The sequence below is a fragment of the Thalassophryne amazonica genome, chromosome 17, assembly GCF_902500255.1.
Source record: "Thalassophryne amazonica chromosome 17, fThaAma1.1, whole genome shotgun sequence".
Taxonomy (NCBI): Eukaryota; Metazoa; Chordata; class Actinopteri; order Batrachoidiformes; family Batrachoididae; genus Thalassophryne; species Thalassophryne amazonica.
The window spans coordinates 38,141,214-38,158,279 of NC_047119.1; the positions used below are offsets into that span (position 1 = coordinate 38,141,214).

The 17,066-nt window shown below is 40.7% G+C and overlaps 1 protein-coding gene across 1 annotated transcript in view; it reads right to left on the reverse strand.

Annotated features, from left to right (window-relative positions):
- The window catches only part of LOC117529249 (ephrin-A5b-like), a 158,068-nt gene extending 150,534 nt beyond the window's left edge, over positions 1–7,534 (reverse strand). The window contains exon 1 of the mRNA XM_034191984.1: positions 7,023–7,534. Within this exon, the coding sequence (XP_034047875.1) occupies positions 7,023–7,147 (125 nt within the window). The 5' untranslated portion in view covers positions 7,148–7,534. The remainder of the gene's footprint in view (positions 1–7,022) is intronic.
- Positions 7,535–17,066: the final 9,532 nt, after the last annotated feature.

Consider the following 17,066-nt stretch of genomic DNA (forward strand, 5'->3'; position numbering starts at 1 on the left):
AGGGTCTATGTCTAGGCTTTGGAAAGGCCTAGGCATAGACCCTGCTAAACCCAGTTAAGATTATCGTTCATGATTCGTAGTTCCCCTCTCACAGTCTGAAGCCACAAAGTTTGAGATCAAAACTTATTTTTACTCATGCAATAGGTACTACCGCGTAAGTGATTGTATCCCTTTAAGAAGTAACTTTTCAGCCGAAGCTCATATAAATCAGGCCATTAACTGCATGAACTGACTCCGAATAGAAGGAACAATGCAGGATTTTACTATGCAGCCTTGGTGCCAAGCGTGTCAGACTGATAAATTCCAAAATGGGACAATTACCTCGCAATTTTTCGTCTCTTAAGCATTTAGAGTCAAAGAAAAAGAAAAAAAAAACGCTAGGTGTCATGATATCAATAGTTTCTCAGTGGACTCTTTCCAACGTGGCTCCTGATCCTGTAGTTTTATTTCATTAAGCAGCTTATCACAGATACTTGCTGTCACTGAGGAAGCTTTGCGAGCTCCAGTCGAGGCTGAACCGTCCTCAGGGCTCTGAATCACTGCTAAGAGTCCTGCTCGTCTGAGCCTTATCGGCGCTGAGAATCTGCACTGGAAGAGGCTTTCCTGAGATGAAAACGTAGGAAACATTGACGCATGTTTATCTAAATGACAAAAAAGGCTCATTCAGTCTCTTTGAAACAATGGAAAAATCATGAAAATCTTTTTGCATTTCCATTTTTCACGACTCACTTCCCATTTCAATTCCAGAGCTCCTGGAGGGGATTTCATGAATGGCTGAGTATGGACTGCTGCTCTGGATGCCATTTTCCCCACTTTGGTCAAATATGCAGTCGAGGAGGTAGAAGAGGGGGGTAAGAAAGCTCATCTGCTCGTTGGGACTGTACCGCAGCAGGTTCCCAGGTCTCCAGTGCTGACTATGGTTACATTAAACAGCAGGGATCCGGGGCCCGTGAGCTTGTGTGGAATACTGTTGGGTTCTGCTGCAGGTCAGGGGGCCCCAGACTTTTGCACGGCCCTCCCTAACATTATACAGCCCGGGTCAGGTTTAGATTAAAGTCATGAATGAGAAAAGGAGACAGTCATTTAGTGTTACTCATTTATTTAACCCTCCTTTCTGCAGAGACAAAGCCCAGGCGGGGTGCCGTGCCAGGACCGTCACCGGGCCCCATGGCCCGTGGTTCTGCCCCGGTTTTGACCCTGACAACGGTCCCTTCTGTGCTGCTCAAACCCTGGCTTGCCTGGTTACTACCGAGTGTGTGACCTCAGCATGTGTGGATCTCTCACAAGGCCGAGCACCACGCTGTGCCTTGGCCTCTGCTGAAATACCCCTGTGTGCCCCTCATTGTCGGCCCCAGCGTGGGTCTGTGGAGAAGGAGAGAGGAAGGAGGAAGGTGTGAAAGGGGGAGAAGGGGCGGCACTTGGACTGGAAGCATGGCAACCAAGAATCTGAACTGGGAACCTTGGAAGAAGAGGTGTGGAAAAAGGAGATTGAACATGTTGATGCATCATTGTGGTTTGAACACAAACGACATCATTTTTACAGCAAGTGAACACATTAAGAGTCATAAAGTATAACGTGTGAATGACCGGCCATCAATACGATAAAGCGAGTTTGGATGGACAGTAACCCTACGACTAATACAAGGAGTTGGACTACCAATATGTAGACCAGGGTTCAGCTCTGTGTGCGGTTGAGGCTAACTGTCCATCTCCTTGGACAAGACACCTCAACTGCGGCATCCCAGTCCACCCACTGATAAATGGGTACCAGCCTTGGCTGGGGAAGTAACCTGCACTGGTGTCCCATTCAGGGGGAGTCCTAGACTCTTGCCTGTTTCGCGGTATAGTATCTGGAGATAAGTATCAGCCTAATGGTCCTCACGGCCTAGAGAGAACTTCTGACGTAGTGGCTGTCGTGTTTCTGAATCTGTTTAGCTTCCATCCCTCCTACACCAGTAGACTCAAATAGCCAAATTGCTAAATAAATATACCCATGAGAGTATATACACCGTACCTTCTCCACAGACAACAGTCCACTGATGTCCTTTAAAATACTGATGATATCCACTAAACACTTCAACTGCATTGTTCTAGTCCACCCAGTTGTAAACAAACACTGACCTTGAAATAACTTGCGATGGACTAGCGTCCCACTCAGGGGGCCTTCCAGACTCTCATCTGCTTCATGCTAGAAACCGGAGATAAGCAGGAACCCAAAGGACCAGGGGGCCCCGCAAAGAATTTACTCTTATTAAAAACACAAGGGTTTTGTGTTTGTTTTACTTTGTTGGATAAGTTACTCCTGGGTCATCACTGTAGGTGGGTCTAGGGTGGGGCTTGTTAAAAATGTAGCACCCCAAGCCATGTTTGCATGCTATAAATATGATTCTCAGATTCTCTGACTGATCAGGTCCTACAGCCCCCAACATACACCCCCCCCCCCAGATTTCATGGTGCCCCTAAGATATTGCTTAAGTACTCCAGAAGGATCAAGCAAATTCATCCAGCTCACTAGCGATACAGGGGTCAGGGTTTTTTAACACCCACACCCACCTGATCCATCACAAGAATCAATCCACACCACCCCACCTGCAACAATATGCGTTGCTGAATGAACTAAATCCAACCTGACCCACTGAAGACAAAAAAAAAAAGCCAGTTGGTCTATGCTGTGATGGAATATATACATTTAGGCAGAATGTTTTGTTGTATTTAACCCACATTTTTAAAACAAACAGGAATCTGAGTGTAGGTTAGGCTGCTTATGCTGCATTCACATGCTGACTGTAAGCGGCAGATGGGAAACTGGATATTGTTGTATCTTTAATGAGAAGGAAAGATGGTCCGTGAGAGATGGATTATTTAAGTGCAGAATAAACATGAATAATTTGTGTGATATTATAGACAGGAATGAATCTATAACCTCACAAAAAGTTAACTTTTTAAGCTGCCCTGACAGCCAGGGCTTCCTGTTTTAACACAACAGTGTACAAAATGCTTAAACCCTTTCTGTATCTTTCAATTAAGCAAATTATTGAACATGTTAGCGCCTCACATCAAGGATTCTGCTGTGACAACCAGTATGACGGTTTTTCTACCACCAAAGTGAACGCATCATATATGTAGACATCAAGCAGCGCACATGTGTGTTATTAATTATTTTATGGGAAATCTGCTTTTGACCCACCCACACATGCAATATTTCCTGACTAAACTCACCCATACCTGCCCAAACCGCTAGTTAACCCTTGGATGCTCACAGGTTAAAAGTTGTCCCACTATCCCTATGATAGAGTGCTGATATTCAAGATAGTATTCTTGTCAAACAACTTAATAAAATACTATAATACTACACAACAATATTACACCATAAAACTTAATAAAATAGTCCAGCCTCTATATGCACAGTGGCTACGTTTACATGCTGTTAATATTCGGGATAAGGTCAATATTCCAGTTTCTGAATCATTAGAAATAACCCGTTTACATGCTTAAGCAGACAGAGTTACTCCTGTGTACATGGTCATTGGTATCATTTGGAATATCCCCATCTAAACAGCGACGCACGTCTTCCACTGGTGCTTGATTTAGTCTGGCGTTCGTGCAAATCCTGCTTCACGTAACTTTTCCACCACCTTCTTGTAAATGTCGCTATCTTGGTACTTTCTACCGTCAATAAAAGACATTATATTAACGTCTTTCACAATACTAATGAAGTACTCGGTTTCCTCCTCGCTCCAAAAGTGTGGTGCTGTGCTGCCGCGTCTGGATTTCCCCATGTTTTTTTACCTCTGCTTCTGTGGTGTCCAGTGGGTTGCGCGTGCCGCATACAAGTAGTTGCCGTACTCAGAAGACCAAGATTCCTTGCGGCTAGGACATGCGCAGAACACAAAATAATGTTCCTTTCTATGGGGATATTCTGATGCGCGTTTATATGACTTAATATTCGGGGTCATATTCGGGTTTTTAAAAACCGGAATATGAGCATATTCAGGTTTTTGCGGGTGTTTACATGGCGGTGCGCAACCGGGTTACTGCTAATATTCCAGTTATGAAAGGGTTATTGGCTGCATGTAAATGTAGTCATTGTCTCTTATTGTAAGCTGTTATTTCTGCATGATGGATGATTATTTTGATTAATGGTGTTGTTAATTCCATTGATTGTTTGTTATATGTGTGAATGACAGACAAGTATCCAGTTAGTACTTGAAATTTACTTTGAAAATGCTCATTTGCGCATTTACTTTCAATTTTTGTCAACACTAGCATTTAATAATCATCGAGCCCCAACAAGCAAAAAAAAAAAAAAAAACACCTCTGGAGCCGCCACTGATAATTGCCAGTTAAAAGAAAAAAAAGAAAACCTGTGTTCCTGTTCTTGCAGTAATTCTGCCAATAGAAACAAAGTGTAATCTCCTTGCTGGATATTGAGCTGTACTTTTGGAATAATTCAGGTTCAGGTCATATTTATGATACTGATATGGCTTAAATGATCCATGACAAATTGGTTCCTAACTTGCTCAGTGTTTCGCAGAAAAGAACAAGATGAGGAAATATTTACCATCTCTGGTTTGTGGGACTCTCTCTAAGTATGTTATTTCATCGTTTGCAAGAAATCACAACATCCAGTGATCGATATCAATACAATTTCCTGGGATTCTAAAGGGAATCAGATCACCAGCGTAGAGAAATGAACAACTGCATATCATCAGCGTAGGCGTGATCAAATATCAGCAGTTTCTGTGTAATATCACACGTAAAGACTGTAACGTAAATGTTCAAGGACTGACCCAGAGGTACTCTGACATTTTAGTTTCTCTGTGTTTGAAGTATTCATTTAGAATATAGATGCTTCTTTCTGTTAAATAACAGGTTAGATAAGGAATTCCATTACGAACATACACTGATTTATGTCCGCCTGCTTTTACGCTTGTGGCTCTGTTCAGCCTCCAAGCCTGCGGAGCCAACTCCTCTTGACAGAAAACCTTTTCTTTAGTGAAATCTTTAACTAAAGGAGGAATCATGGGAGCACGCTACTGGATCTCTAATGGAGAGATTATTAAATTGTTAAGATAGGAGAGTTTGAAGAAACCTATCTAAAGATATGCTTTTCCCCAAAATGGAATTGTTGTTTGCAATAAAAAAAAAGAATAGATCCACAACAGCTGATTCTGCTGTCCACACAGATGGAGAAACAATCTCCATAAACCAGGCATGATGTACAAACCATCCTTCATTTCTATATGCAAGTTAGTTTTTAAATAAATCTTTTAAGTAAGTCGTCAATCATATTTCCACCGTGTTTCTTAAAACTTGGTCATATCTTTGAACGCCTAATATAACCTCTTTGGCGGAACTGTCCTCGTAAAATTTAACCAAACCGTATCAAACTGAATCCTGAGAAAAGTGTTATGCGACCCATTGAACTATTACAGAAATAATCCAAATCGAACCGAATCATTGAATGAGAGAATTCTAACTCAAGACGGGACAAAGAGCAGTCATGATTACACTCAAACATCTGTTAGCAGAGCAGAATCGCCATCACAATTCTATTTCTATGTCTAACATTCTGTCACTTCAGCTCCTCCATTAACACACTTTGCCTCAGGGTCACCACTGCAAACGTACACAGCAGCCGCGTTGTCGTGCAGGTTTTTTGGCTCCACGTTGAGCCCCAACAAATCATTTTCTCGTCGCTGAGCAAATATTTATACCAAATATCAGATTTGACTCATGTTGAAACATTAGCCTGATTAACTGAGCATCTATCTGGTTCCACTGAAACCAGTTCACTCATATGTGCCCAAGTGCCAAAAAGGAATTAACCCCCTGAGTCAACAGAGGAGAGACCCCAACACACACACACACACAGAAAGAAATTTAAGCAACCTAAAATGTCATTGAAAGGATCCAAACTCAGAGTAGTTTTAAAAACAGATTTATGACATCTGAAAGTTTGAGTGTGTGTGTGTTTGGGGGCGGGGGGGTGGTTCTGGTTTGTAGCCAGTGTAGCCTGCAGTGTGAAAACATAACCACAAATATTTGGGGCAAACAGTATCCAAGCAGTTCTAACTGATGGCAAGAGTTAAGAACTGTGCATCAATTTAGTGCAGTTATTATTGTGTATTTTATTTATTTATTTATTTGCAAAGTTTTATCATGAAAACACACACACCAAAATCTGCACAGCAACCATGTGCACAATTTACACTCGTATCCCTACACTCGTATCCCTGTGGGACCTGACTCTGGATTAAAAAGCACAGCAACATTTCACTATCCACTTAATCTGTGCCAACATATTTTGGAGAGAAATAGAAGAAACAAAATCCCCTCAGCCAGGAATTCAAACAACTTGATCCCATCAAACATGCCTCTGACTCCACAGTTTCATTTCGGAGTCACCATTAACGCAAACTCCGCAGCTTGCAAAGTGAGAAGGATGATGACTAACAATGCACTTAAACTTTACCACCCATAGCTTGAACGACAATTTGGAGAGAGGGGGAAAAACTATTCTGTCATCTGCAATTAAAAGGCAACAAGACACGGCGAAACTCCGTGTAATTTCCACGCAGCGGAGGTGTCCCTCTTTCCTCGCGGAGCTTGGGACATTCTTCACGCTTCAGCTTTTAATTTATCCCCGAGTGTAGCGCAAGAAGGCTGAACATTTGACGCGGAAAAGCGCGTAACGGTGCGTAATAGCGCGTAGCGCGGCCGGTTCGTCACATTTCTGCTGCACGGAGCGCACGCAAAAAAGACTGCGACGTGGATTTGTATGATTCTTGTTATGATTAAACTGTAATCATCGCACTTATGTTTGAAACTTGGACGACAAATGACCAACAGCGAACAAAATGGATCAGCTTTGGAAAGAGGTAATTCTGGATAAAAATGCAAGAGGTGTAAAAATTGCGGGTTCGTTTGGATTTTTTGACCTTTGTGGTGCTCAGCGTGTTGACCTCCGGCAGTGGACCGGTCATGTTGTGCACTTGTCGCTCCTCTGGTCGCTTACTCACCTGGGGTTGGTGCGGTTCCAGAAGACGGCGTAGCGGTCGGACACCACTTTGGAAGCTGGGTCCTGACTGTACACGCACATCCCAATGATGAGGATGACGAAGAGGACCATTTCCACCTGCGGCATCGCTCTGGAAGTCTGGTGCGGGCAAAAGTGGTTCTGGTTCGGGTTTAAGAAAGCGGGATGGTTGCAGCGCGAAGAGGCTGATCACATCTGGGTGTCCGCTGCGCTTTATTCCCCTCACAGCTGCGCTCCAGCACCTTGATCGAAACAAAAATTTAAATAAAAAAAAAGATCGCTTCCTCTTGGAGAAATGTGAACAGATCTACTTGAGGAAATCCACCGGATTAAAGTCTGAGTCAGCGAACAGATTCTAAAACAAGTGAGGAGCAGCAAGAAATGCTTCACGCGGCCCCGGTGCCCTCTCTCCACCTCGGGATCTGTCCTCTTGTTCGGTGTCGTTATTGTCGCGATGAGAACGATCTCATACCGTCAGCAGCAGTTCAGAATCAGCACGCGTGCAGCGAATAAAAGCTCTCTGCCGCGCGTAAATGCACAGTCTCCGGCAGCGGCTCCGCCAGAGCGCACGGACAGCGGTGCGTTCAGTGTGCAGGAGGCAAACCCAACTCAGAGCTCCTCTGCCTTCTGCGGCCATGCTCTCCCGGACCAACCTCCCCCACGTCCCCCCCGACACCCCTCCTCCTCCTCCTCCGTCCGTCTCCTCCTCCTCTTCCACCTCCCCTTACTCCCTCCTACTGTGCCAGCCGCGGCACACTGCAAAAAATATCACTTTCGCCAAATGCAACGTTTAGCCTCAAACAGACCGTTTAATTTTCCAAAGCTCAAAGGAAAGCAGCAGCTAGGAGGGCACTCAGAACGCGCATACCTCCGCCAAAACCAACCAGCACTGAGATGAACAAGATCGTTGACTGAAAACCAGGTTTTGCTCCAAAACAGCACAACACAGTACATTTATTCAGACTGGGTTGATCGGAATGTGCTACTGCACAAAACAAACTATTATGTCCCAGAAGGCAGTTAACATAACCTAACCCTACTCCTTCCCCTAACCCCAACCATAACACCCCCCCGCACTTTTCATTAGGTGCACCCATAATGGAATGAATTAGAATATATTTGTGCTTCCATGACAAAACTTTTGCACTTTTCGTGACAATATGACAAACCAATAGATTAATGTACATTTCGTGCTGCCGAATCACAACAATCCGTGAGACTGGGTTGTAAAATACACGCATCAATTCATCCAATTTCAAATAAGACACAACTTACATCAACCTAGGCAAAAAGAACACATTTAAAAGCACATCATAATTATTCAGTCTTATTTAAAAGGCCTGTATTACGGGTTTATGGGATGAAAGAATTCCTAAACATTTTTGTTGTGCACCTTGGTATTTTGTATCTTCTGCACCTGGAACACTTTGAACAGTGGACGGTTTAAATCTGCCAAACTTTTTCTTACCATCTTCAAAGACCTGACATCAGATCACCTTCATCAGGTCACTTAAGAGTATGTCCATGATTTTGTTGCATACTTTAATGCCAGAACACTGAGGAGAAGGTCAGGACTCAATAAAATGCAAATAAAATACTTCATAAAAACGTTGGCAACATTAAAACTATGAAGCTTACACAAGAAGTGCAATTGCTGATGGGTTTTCTTAAGAACGACATCCACCTGGGCTTCAAAGCTGAGCTTATTATCAAGTATTTATACTTATTATCAAGTATTGACATGGCTGAACCACCTCTACAGCTTCACCATTCACCACCGGGAAGATGGATGATTTATTCTGCCTAAAATGACCGTCTCCTTTGTTTTGGACACATTAATGACCAGTTGTGCAGCAGATAAGTATAAGAATTGGTCAGTTGATGATACAAGCACCAAATGTCGTATAAATATATATTATTACATGACTACTTCTGAAAAGTACTTTTCTTTAAAAAAAAAAAAGAGCTGTTAACCACATGGCATTTTAATTAATTTACTTATTTATTTGGATTTTTTATTTTGGGTGAGGTGGGGTATAATATTGAAGTCATTGTTTCATGTGTTCAACACACTATTGTGGGTATTGTATTCTAGTATTCATGCACTGATATGGTAACAAAGCAAACTCCATCACAGAGAATCTCTCTGTGTGCTACCCTAGTTTAACCTGCAAGCCAATGCGGTTTACTGGAGTGTGGCCATTGCTGTGCACAAGCAACTACTTGCACCATCGGTAAAGGTGCCTTGACACTTGCAGGAATTTGATCCACACACTAGTTCACAGTCTGCTGTGCCAGAGAGTAAACAAAGGAAGGAAAGAAGGAATGAAAATGCAACTGTTTTACCAAGCTATTACAATATAAATATTAGAAATAATTACCTTTGAGATGATTCCAAACACGTTCTAGACATCATGAAGTGCACAACAGCTGTGGAAAATTCTTCTGTGATTCCAGAGCGAGTAGAGGTGGTTTCATCAGCCAAATTCTGAGAGCAAATGATTAATCTGCTACAAAATAATTATTTTATATAATGCAGCATCCAGCGGAACACAGCGGGTTGCATTGGCACGATGAACTGCACAGCAGTGCAGGGGTTAAATGCGTGCAAGTGTCAAGATGCCTTAATAGTTACACTGCTAGTGTTCATCCAAAGGATATGGCTGACTTTAAAAGCACTAGTACTACTACAAAACCTGTACACTCCAAACGCTATTGCACGTTCTGCAGCATACGCGTTCTATGGCATGCATGTACACTTATTAAAAACATATACAGTCCATCTAAAAAGCATGAAATATTGCCTGAAGTTAATTACAAATCCCCCTAGTCTACAGTCTATGACAGATTCTTATGATATATGCATTTATCTTCTGCACTACAGTCTGTGACATGTGCAAAGCTGTTCAAATTTCCACACTTTTTACATATTGCATGAAAATTAAACCTTAATCCAAATCTTCATTGGAACCCTAACATTGTGGTTAGACAGGCTACAAGAGGCAGAGTTATTTCATTTTATGTAAGTGTGTATTTTCAACACTCTGGAGAGCACTTTAACACTGTTTAAAGGTGTAATTATGAGTGTTTATAGGACCACCACAGACAAAAGGCTGAGCTGGAACCCAACCTGCATGCACATGCTATTCTCTTTTCTCACTCAAGAGTTAAAACGACACTTGTAGAGAGTTCAGTTCTACTCATACTGAGCTGAATCAACACTGACGCATGCAAATCAAAGAAACAACTCACTTATCGAGAGACGAATCAATCAACACTGATCCAAACCAATCTAGAACCAACGCCAACACTGCGGTCAAGATTTAACGCCAAGAGTGTTAAAATTCGCCCCGTGACTCAGAGTTTAACACTTCACCTTTTGTTGTAAGCACACAAATGTTTAATATTAACACTCGAAATAGACAAGAAGTCACCACGCATTTGCTTGTTGTTTTGTATCTTTTTGTTGTTTTTTACAGTGTACAGTGTTCATGGTCGTGCACAGGCTGATTGGCTTGGATTTTGAATGACGGACGTTTCACTTACAAAAACAACAAGCCTCCTCCTGGGGGGCATGTGTGCTTCCCAGGCCAGCAGAAAGAGCAGCTCATTTCATAAACACGGTGCACAGCAAGATCCCTCTCACTGGATGAACTTCAGTTTCAATTTGCTGCTCAACTTTCACTGGTTTCCATTACGGAATATTGCTCTAAAAAAGTTTATCTGATTTATTGTTTAATTTCTGTTCAGTATTAAAATGACAACTTTAAATATATATATATATATATATATATATATATATATATATATATATATATATATATATATATATATATATATATATATATATATATATATATATAAACACACGACTTGGAAAAACGGGCCAGACTATGAAGAAAAATTAAATACACAGTATGATGCTATTTTGGCATTTCATGTAGGGGAGACCAGGACAGTTGTAACACCACCCTGGTTGCAATACAGTACACTGCATTCAAAGAACTTTGGAAGATGTAAGTTGAATTCTTGTCATCTTCATACTTAAGAGTTTTCGCTGTGCAAAGTGTGTGTGTCTGTTGGGGGTTTTGCGTTGCTTTTATACATACAAACAATTATCAACACATGAGGTTCAATTAACTGAAGAAACATAAGTAAAAAAAAAAAATCAAAGCCACAAGAAGTGTGTTAACCTGGTTAGTACTTGGATGGGAGACCTCTTTGGAACACAAGCGGTTGTGTGTGTTTCTCCAGGTAAAACTGGAGTTGTGTCAGGAAGGGCATCCGGCATAAAACTTGTGCCAACTACCAGTGCGGATCTGGCTGTATCAGCTGTGGTTACCCAAAAGACAAAGCAGGAGCAGCCGAATGACCAACAACAAGAGGTGTGTTAACATTTCATGGAGGTGATGGTCTAGTGGTTAAGCGTTGGGCTTGTAGCCAGAGGATCCTCAGTTCAAACCCCAGCCTGACCAAAAAAAAAAAAAAAAAAAAATCACTAAGGGCCCTTGGGCGAGGTCCTTAATCCCCAAGTTGCTCCCGGTGCCTAGTGAGCGCCTTGCATGGCAGCACCCTGACATCGGTGTGTGAGTGAGTGAGCAAGTATTCAACCTGCTGTTCACACAACCAGGTAAGTGGTGAAATATGGATCCTTATTTTCAGTCATTGAGGCATATCCAATTTTATTTTTTTTAGAATTTTTTGATTATGTGTAAAAATTAATCCTAAAATAACACCCGACTGTAAGACACTCAATAACGGTGACAGATGAGTAACAGCAATTAACAAAATTCATTCTTAGTAATGCACTCTTCCTTGTCATTTCATAAATTGTATCAAGTTGTGTCAATTTTAATGAATTTTTTTGTGTCTTTCTCTTTGAGACCTATCACTGCGATCGTACGTTTACATACACCCATCATGCATCTGATTGTCATGCCAACATTGGATTTTTAATGATCCGTATGAACTGTTCTTTTTCTGGGGTTGAATGATTGTACAAAACACATCTCTAATAGAAAGAAAAAGAATTTGGGGCACAAATTGTCATTTAGTTTGGGGATTTAAAAATCAACATAGGGTCAAAGATGTACATGCATAACCACAACGGCACTTACACCAACAGATCATGAATATTTCCAGCCACATTAGTGTCAGAGATATTATAGTGAATTTAATTATTTATTTTGGGGATGGGGGGGTACTTGACCTTGACCTGTCCGTTCCAAAACAAACATCTGGAGACTAAAGGTGGGCTGATCAATCCTAATATTGATAATATCGATACCAACGCTGGTATTGATATTGAACGATCCTCATGTAAAAAGATCGATACTCAAGCTTTTTTTTCTCTCCCACACGCACTGACTGCTGCGCACGCAGTTTCATCAAAGTCTACTCTCTGTCTGTAAAAGTATCGCTGCGCTGTGTCACACAACACGGAGCAGCATACCCTTGTATTGTGGTTTGTCAGTCCTCTACCTCAGGAGATTTTAAGTTGTGTTGAGTGATTTTTTTTAAACAAAAATGTTGATTGTGATAAAGTATTTTGTTGTCAGGTACAATGTTTGGCGAAATTTTATCCTAGGTCTTTTGGATCCTTTGGATCTATGAAGCTTAAATATGAAAAAGTATCGGTATCAGTATCGATATCGGCGATACTGGGCCTGTATTTACTTGGTATCGGATCAATACCAAAATTCCTGGTATCGCCCACCTCTACTGGAGACACTAACCGTGGCAGTATTCCCTTAAGATCTGTAAAAACAAAAATGTCCATCCAATTTTTTAAAAAGTTATTTTGTATGTACATACACACAACCGATTACAATACCCTGTCCATTCGGCGGTTTACAGGATTAATATACACTAACAAAGTGTGTGATTATGATATAGAGCATAAAATAATTGCTCTTTTTCAGGAGACTAATTGTATTACTTGTGAAAAAATAGGAACAAAAGCACAAAAACAAAGTAACAGCTGCTGATTGAGACTGCGTTCAAGTGGTCCCCCATCTCCCCTAATAAGTTGCTCAGTTCTATGAAAATTGAAACAGATGCTAATGGTCATAACATAATGTATGTTTTTGGTCAGTTTCCCATCTGTTCATTATAAAGGAGACAATTTATTATTATTATTATTATTATTATTAAGTTTCATCACTGTGTGAAACTAAAATATGCCAGCAACTTTATGACACGTAAGCACCATCCAGTCAGGTTTGGTTATTTGTCCATTCATAGAGTTCAGGCTGGTATTTGGACTTCCTATCCTGCTCAAAACGTCAGTAGGAATCAGGATGACGATCAGCTTTACAGACACTGAACAGTCACAGTTGTGTCTGAAAACATGCTGATTTATTCCATTAGAAAGTGACTCACCACACTTCAGATATCTGCCCGTCTGCAGCACGTACGTCCTGAGAGAAAATAGAAAAAGTGAGAAACATGTATTCAGAGGAAGTTAACCGAACAGTGGCCTGGGGGATATGGTGATGTGCAGCACCTGTGCATGCTCCCACAGCTGATTTGAGCATTCTGAGTCATTAGAACCATTTTTGTTTTAAAAAATGTAAGTTTTTCATGCTGCAACTCATTCTGTGCACACATTTAGGAAGGTATTCACCCTGTCAGGGTCAAACTGTTTTGTGGTGTGTGTGTGTTTTGTTTGTTATTTACCTGTGTGATTCCCCTCTGTGTGTCTCTTGGTTTGTCTGAGTGAGTGGGCGTGGCACTGAGTTCCCTGCACTACCTGCACACCTGTTTGTCATTCAGTTAATCACACACCTGTTGTCAGGTTATTCTAGCAGTATCTTAGTTCCTAAGTTTTCCTGTTCTCAATGACTATGATTACATGACCACAATAATCTGATTACTGGGAATAATCTGATTTGATGCTTTTACATGCACTTTATAAATGCAGTAACTCAAATAAATAAAAACATTGGTCAGCAAGTTGGATATCTGTCCAACTTCCAAGTCAGGTCCGTCTTTCTTGTCTGTCAGTCATTTGCATCTGTGCATTAGTCTGTCTGACCAACACTGTGCCGTGTACCACCACTGGGTGTGCACAGAAATGTCAAATACCTGTAGCTACGACCACTTAGGGTACAATTTTCATACTTGTAGCCACGTCCTTAATCCTATGCGGCTTATCTTGCTAATTGTATGGAATTTTGCAACTGTAAGTTGCTTTTTGGTTGTCAGCCCATCTTATTTTGGTCAAAAGTTAACTTCTCAAATGAATATATATTTGAATATAATATAATATTATATTATACAAATAATGCATGTTTATGAGTTCAATGGTATGAATATTTCATGAGGTGAAAGATGGAATGTTCCATTCAACGAGGCAAAGCCGAGTTAAATGGTACGTTCCATTTTTCACAGAATTAAATATTTGTTTCATTGAAAGAATGAAAAAACATTAATTATTTGTTTTATATAACACCTAAAATAGATCCTTGTCATTTGATATTTTATTAATTTACAAACAAGAGAAAAGGAACTTAGACTTTGCTGTTCCACTGGTGCTTTGACATCAACAGTCCAACATGAACTTTAAAGAGGAGTCCAAAATTGTTGTCAGTCAACTTTGAAAAACAGTTTGTCTGTGATGCCGTGCACTGACTGTGTACTTCCAAAAAAAAAAAAAAACAGACAGTGTAGTTCCTCAGTCCAGCGAAAAATCACTTCAGAATTTTGTCCAGCTTTTCATCCTGACAGCTCTTCATGCCTCCAGATGGCTCAGTGAATTTGTTTTATTGTGTCGGAAGAATTAGCACCATCCATTAGTTCGTTCAAATCGTCATCAACCAGGAAAACAAACTCCGGCATGTTTAGCTAAACGCTGCCCCCGGTAGTGTGCTCATGCGTGGTGGTCAGGGCGTGCAATAGCACATTTCATATAGTACCAAAATTGCACGCTAAAAAGAACTATTGCACGGTAAATGAAACACAATAGCAAATGGTATGAATAATCCATGTCACGTGACATACAACCCACCAATCAAATGACAAGGATCCACTCAGCCGTTATATAATAAAATATAATATTTGAACATAATGAATATATTTGTATTTACATTTTGCAGATTGTTTTTTACTTCTACTTTTGATACTCTGTGTGCTTCTTACCCTGTGTGCTGCTATATAATGCTTCTGGAACCTCAAATTCCCTGAGGGAGTCTTCCCAAGGGTTTAATAAAGTTCTATCAAATCGAATCTAATCTAATAAAAAGTCAAGACTTTGCTGAGCATCTTTTGTTTCCAACTAGTGGATGATGTGAACATTTCAGGGCTTCTGGCACATTTCCTACTGGAAACCGAAAAAGGGCATTTATGAACATCAGAAATGCATGATTTTTTCATTTTTGTTTTTTTTGGCACACAGATCGCTGACCTCCCATTATTAATGCATAAATTTTCAATTTTAAGAGTTTTACCGTTCTTGAATTTTAAGATATGAAAGTTTGCCGGGAGGACAGAATTTTTCCTGACATGTACAATTTACAGTTGTGAATAATTATGTTGACAATCTACAAAGTTCACTACACAATAAAATCATGAATACCAAAATAACCAGTGAGGAAGCTCAACCAGGACGAGTTAACATCTTTGATCTTTTGTTTAAATGGTGTTCTACTGATGGCATATGCGTGTATGTGCACACGTTCTTTACAGATTAACAGATACCAGCAAACAGGTCTGAGTGTTCTGTGGGTGTATGCATGCTTCTTTGTGCACTTTTGTGTGTCTGTGTGCACTTTGGACTGATGATTCACCTCATCCAAGCAGACTAATCCGTGGCTATACTCACCTCATCTCCTCAGCTAAAGTGGCTGTCCGACTTCATTTACACCTGATATACATCTGTGTTCCCCAAGACAATGGAGTCATTTTAAATTAGGGTCAGTGAGGCAGCTAACGCAACGCACAGAAGCACAATTTGATGTTTTGAGTGCCAAGGCACAACTTTTCTCCACAAACATTTTACCACCAGACGTATAATCAGACGGCACGGGTGCAGCATATTGTTCTTTACAATCCTTTGTTTTTTCCTGTGTTATGAATGCATTCTATAATAAAACACTGCCATCAAAGTGCCAGTTAGCGCTCGTGTTGTGACACGGCATTACAGTCCTTCCGTCCTCTTCCATTAGCAGCTTATTTAAAGACTATAATGACATCCTGTACCACAAACAAATCCATCTCACTTTTAGAATTTCTACACTCAGAAATAAACTTCTTGTTCGTTCTGGACACAAATTAAGTGTCTACTGAGATGAGAGAAGTCGGGGTCAATTTAAATGGCTGCATCTTCAAATATGGTGAAATTGAAGTTGCAGTATTTTTACCTTTGCTCTTCCGCCGTACTTCGGAGTAATGTTGGCTTTCAAGCAATATGCAGATCCTGCACTGACTGCAACCTTTAAATGTTAAATTCATAATTTGACATGGATCATAATGCTTTAAAAGCAAAGGTTTGGACCAGTTCATTTAAACATGCAAACAAACAAAGATAAATAGTACAAGAAAATAATAACGAGCAACAGGCAATATAAGATCTGTCCTCTTGGTGACCATTTCACACGTGGTTTGCCACCAACTATTTCAAAGAACATCCTAATGATAAATGCCATGAGTAAGTCATTTATGTTATGGAAATGGTGCTCGTTGACTCATTCAGGTAAAAAAGTCACTCATTTTTGGGGGTTGGCATGTTGGCTTAGTGATTAGCACTGTTGCCTCATACCGAGAAGGTCTCTGATTCGTTTCCCACCATTTATTTAGTTTATATAGCGCCAAATCACAACAAAGCTGCTACAAGGCTCTTCACACAAGTAAGGTCTAACCTTACCAACCCCTAGAGCAGGCACACAGGTGACAGTGGTAAAGAAAAACGCCCTCTGATGATTTGAGGAAGAAACCTCAAGCAGACCAGACTCAAAGCGGTGACCCACTGCTAGGCCATTCAACCAAAAAGGTTTACAATACAGAAGATAATGCAACAACAATTGATGAG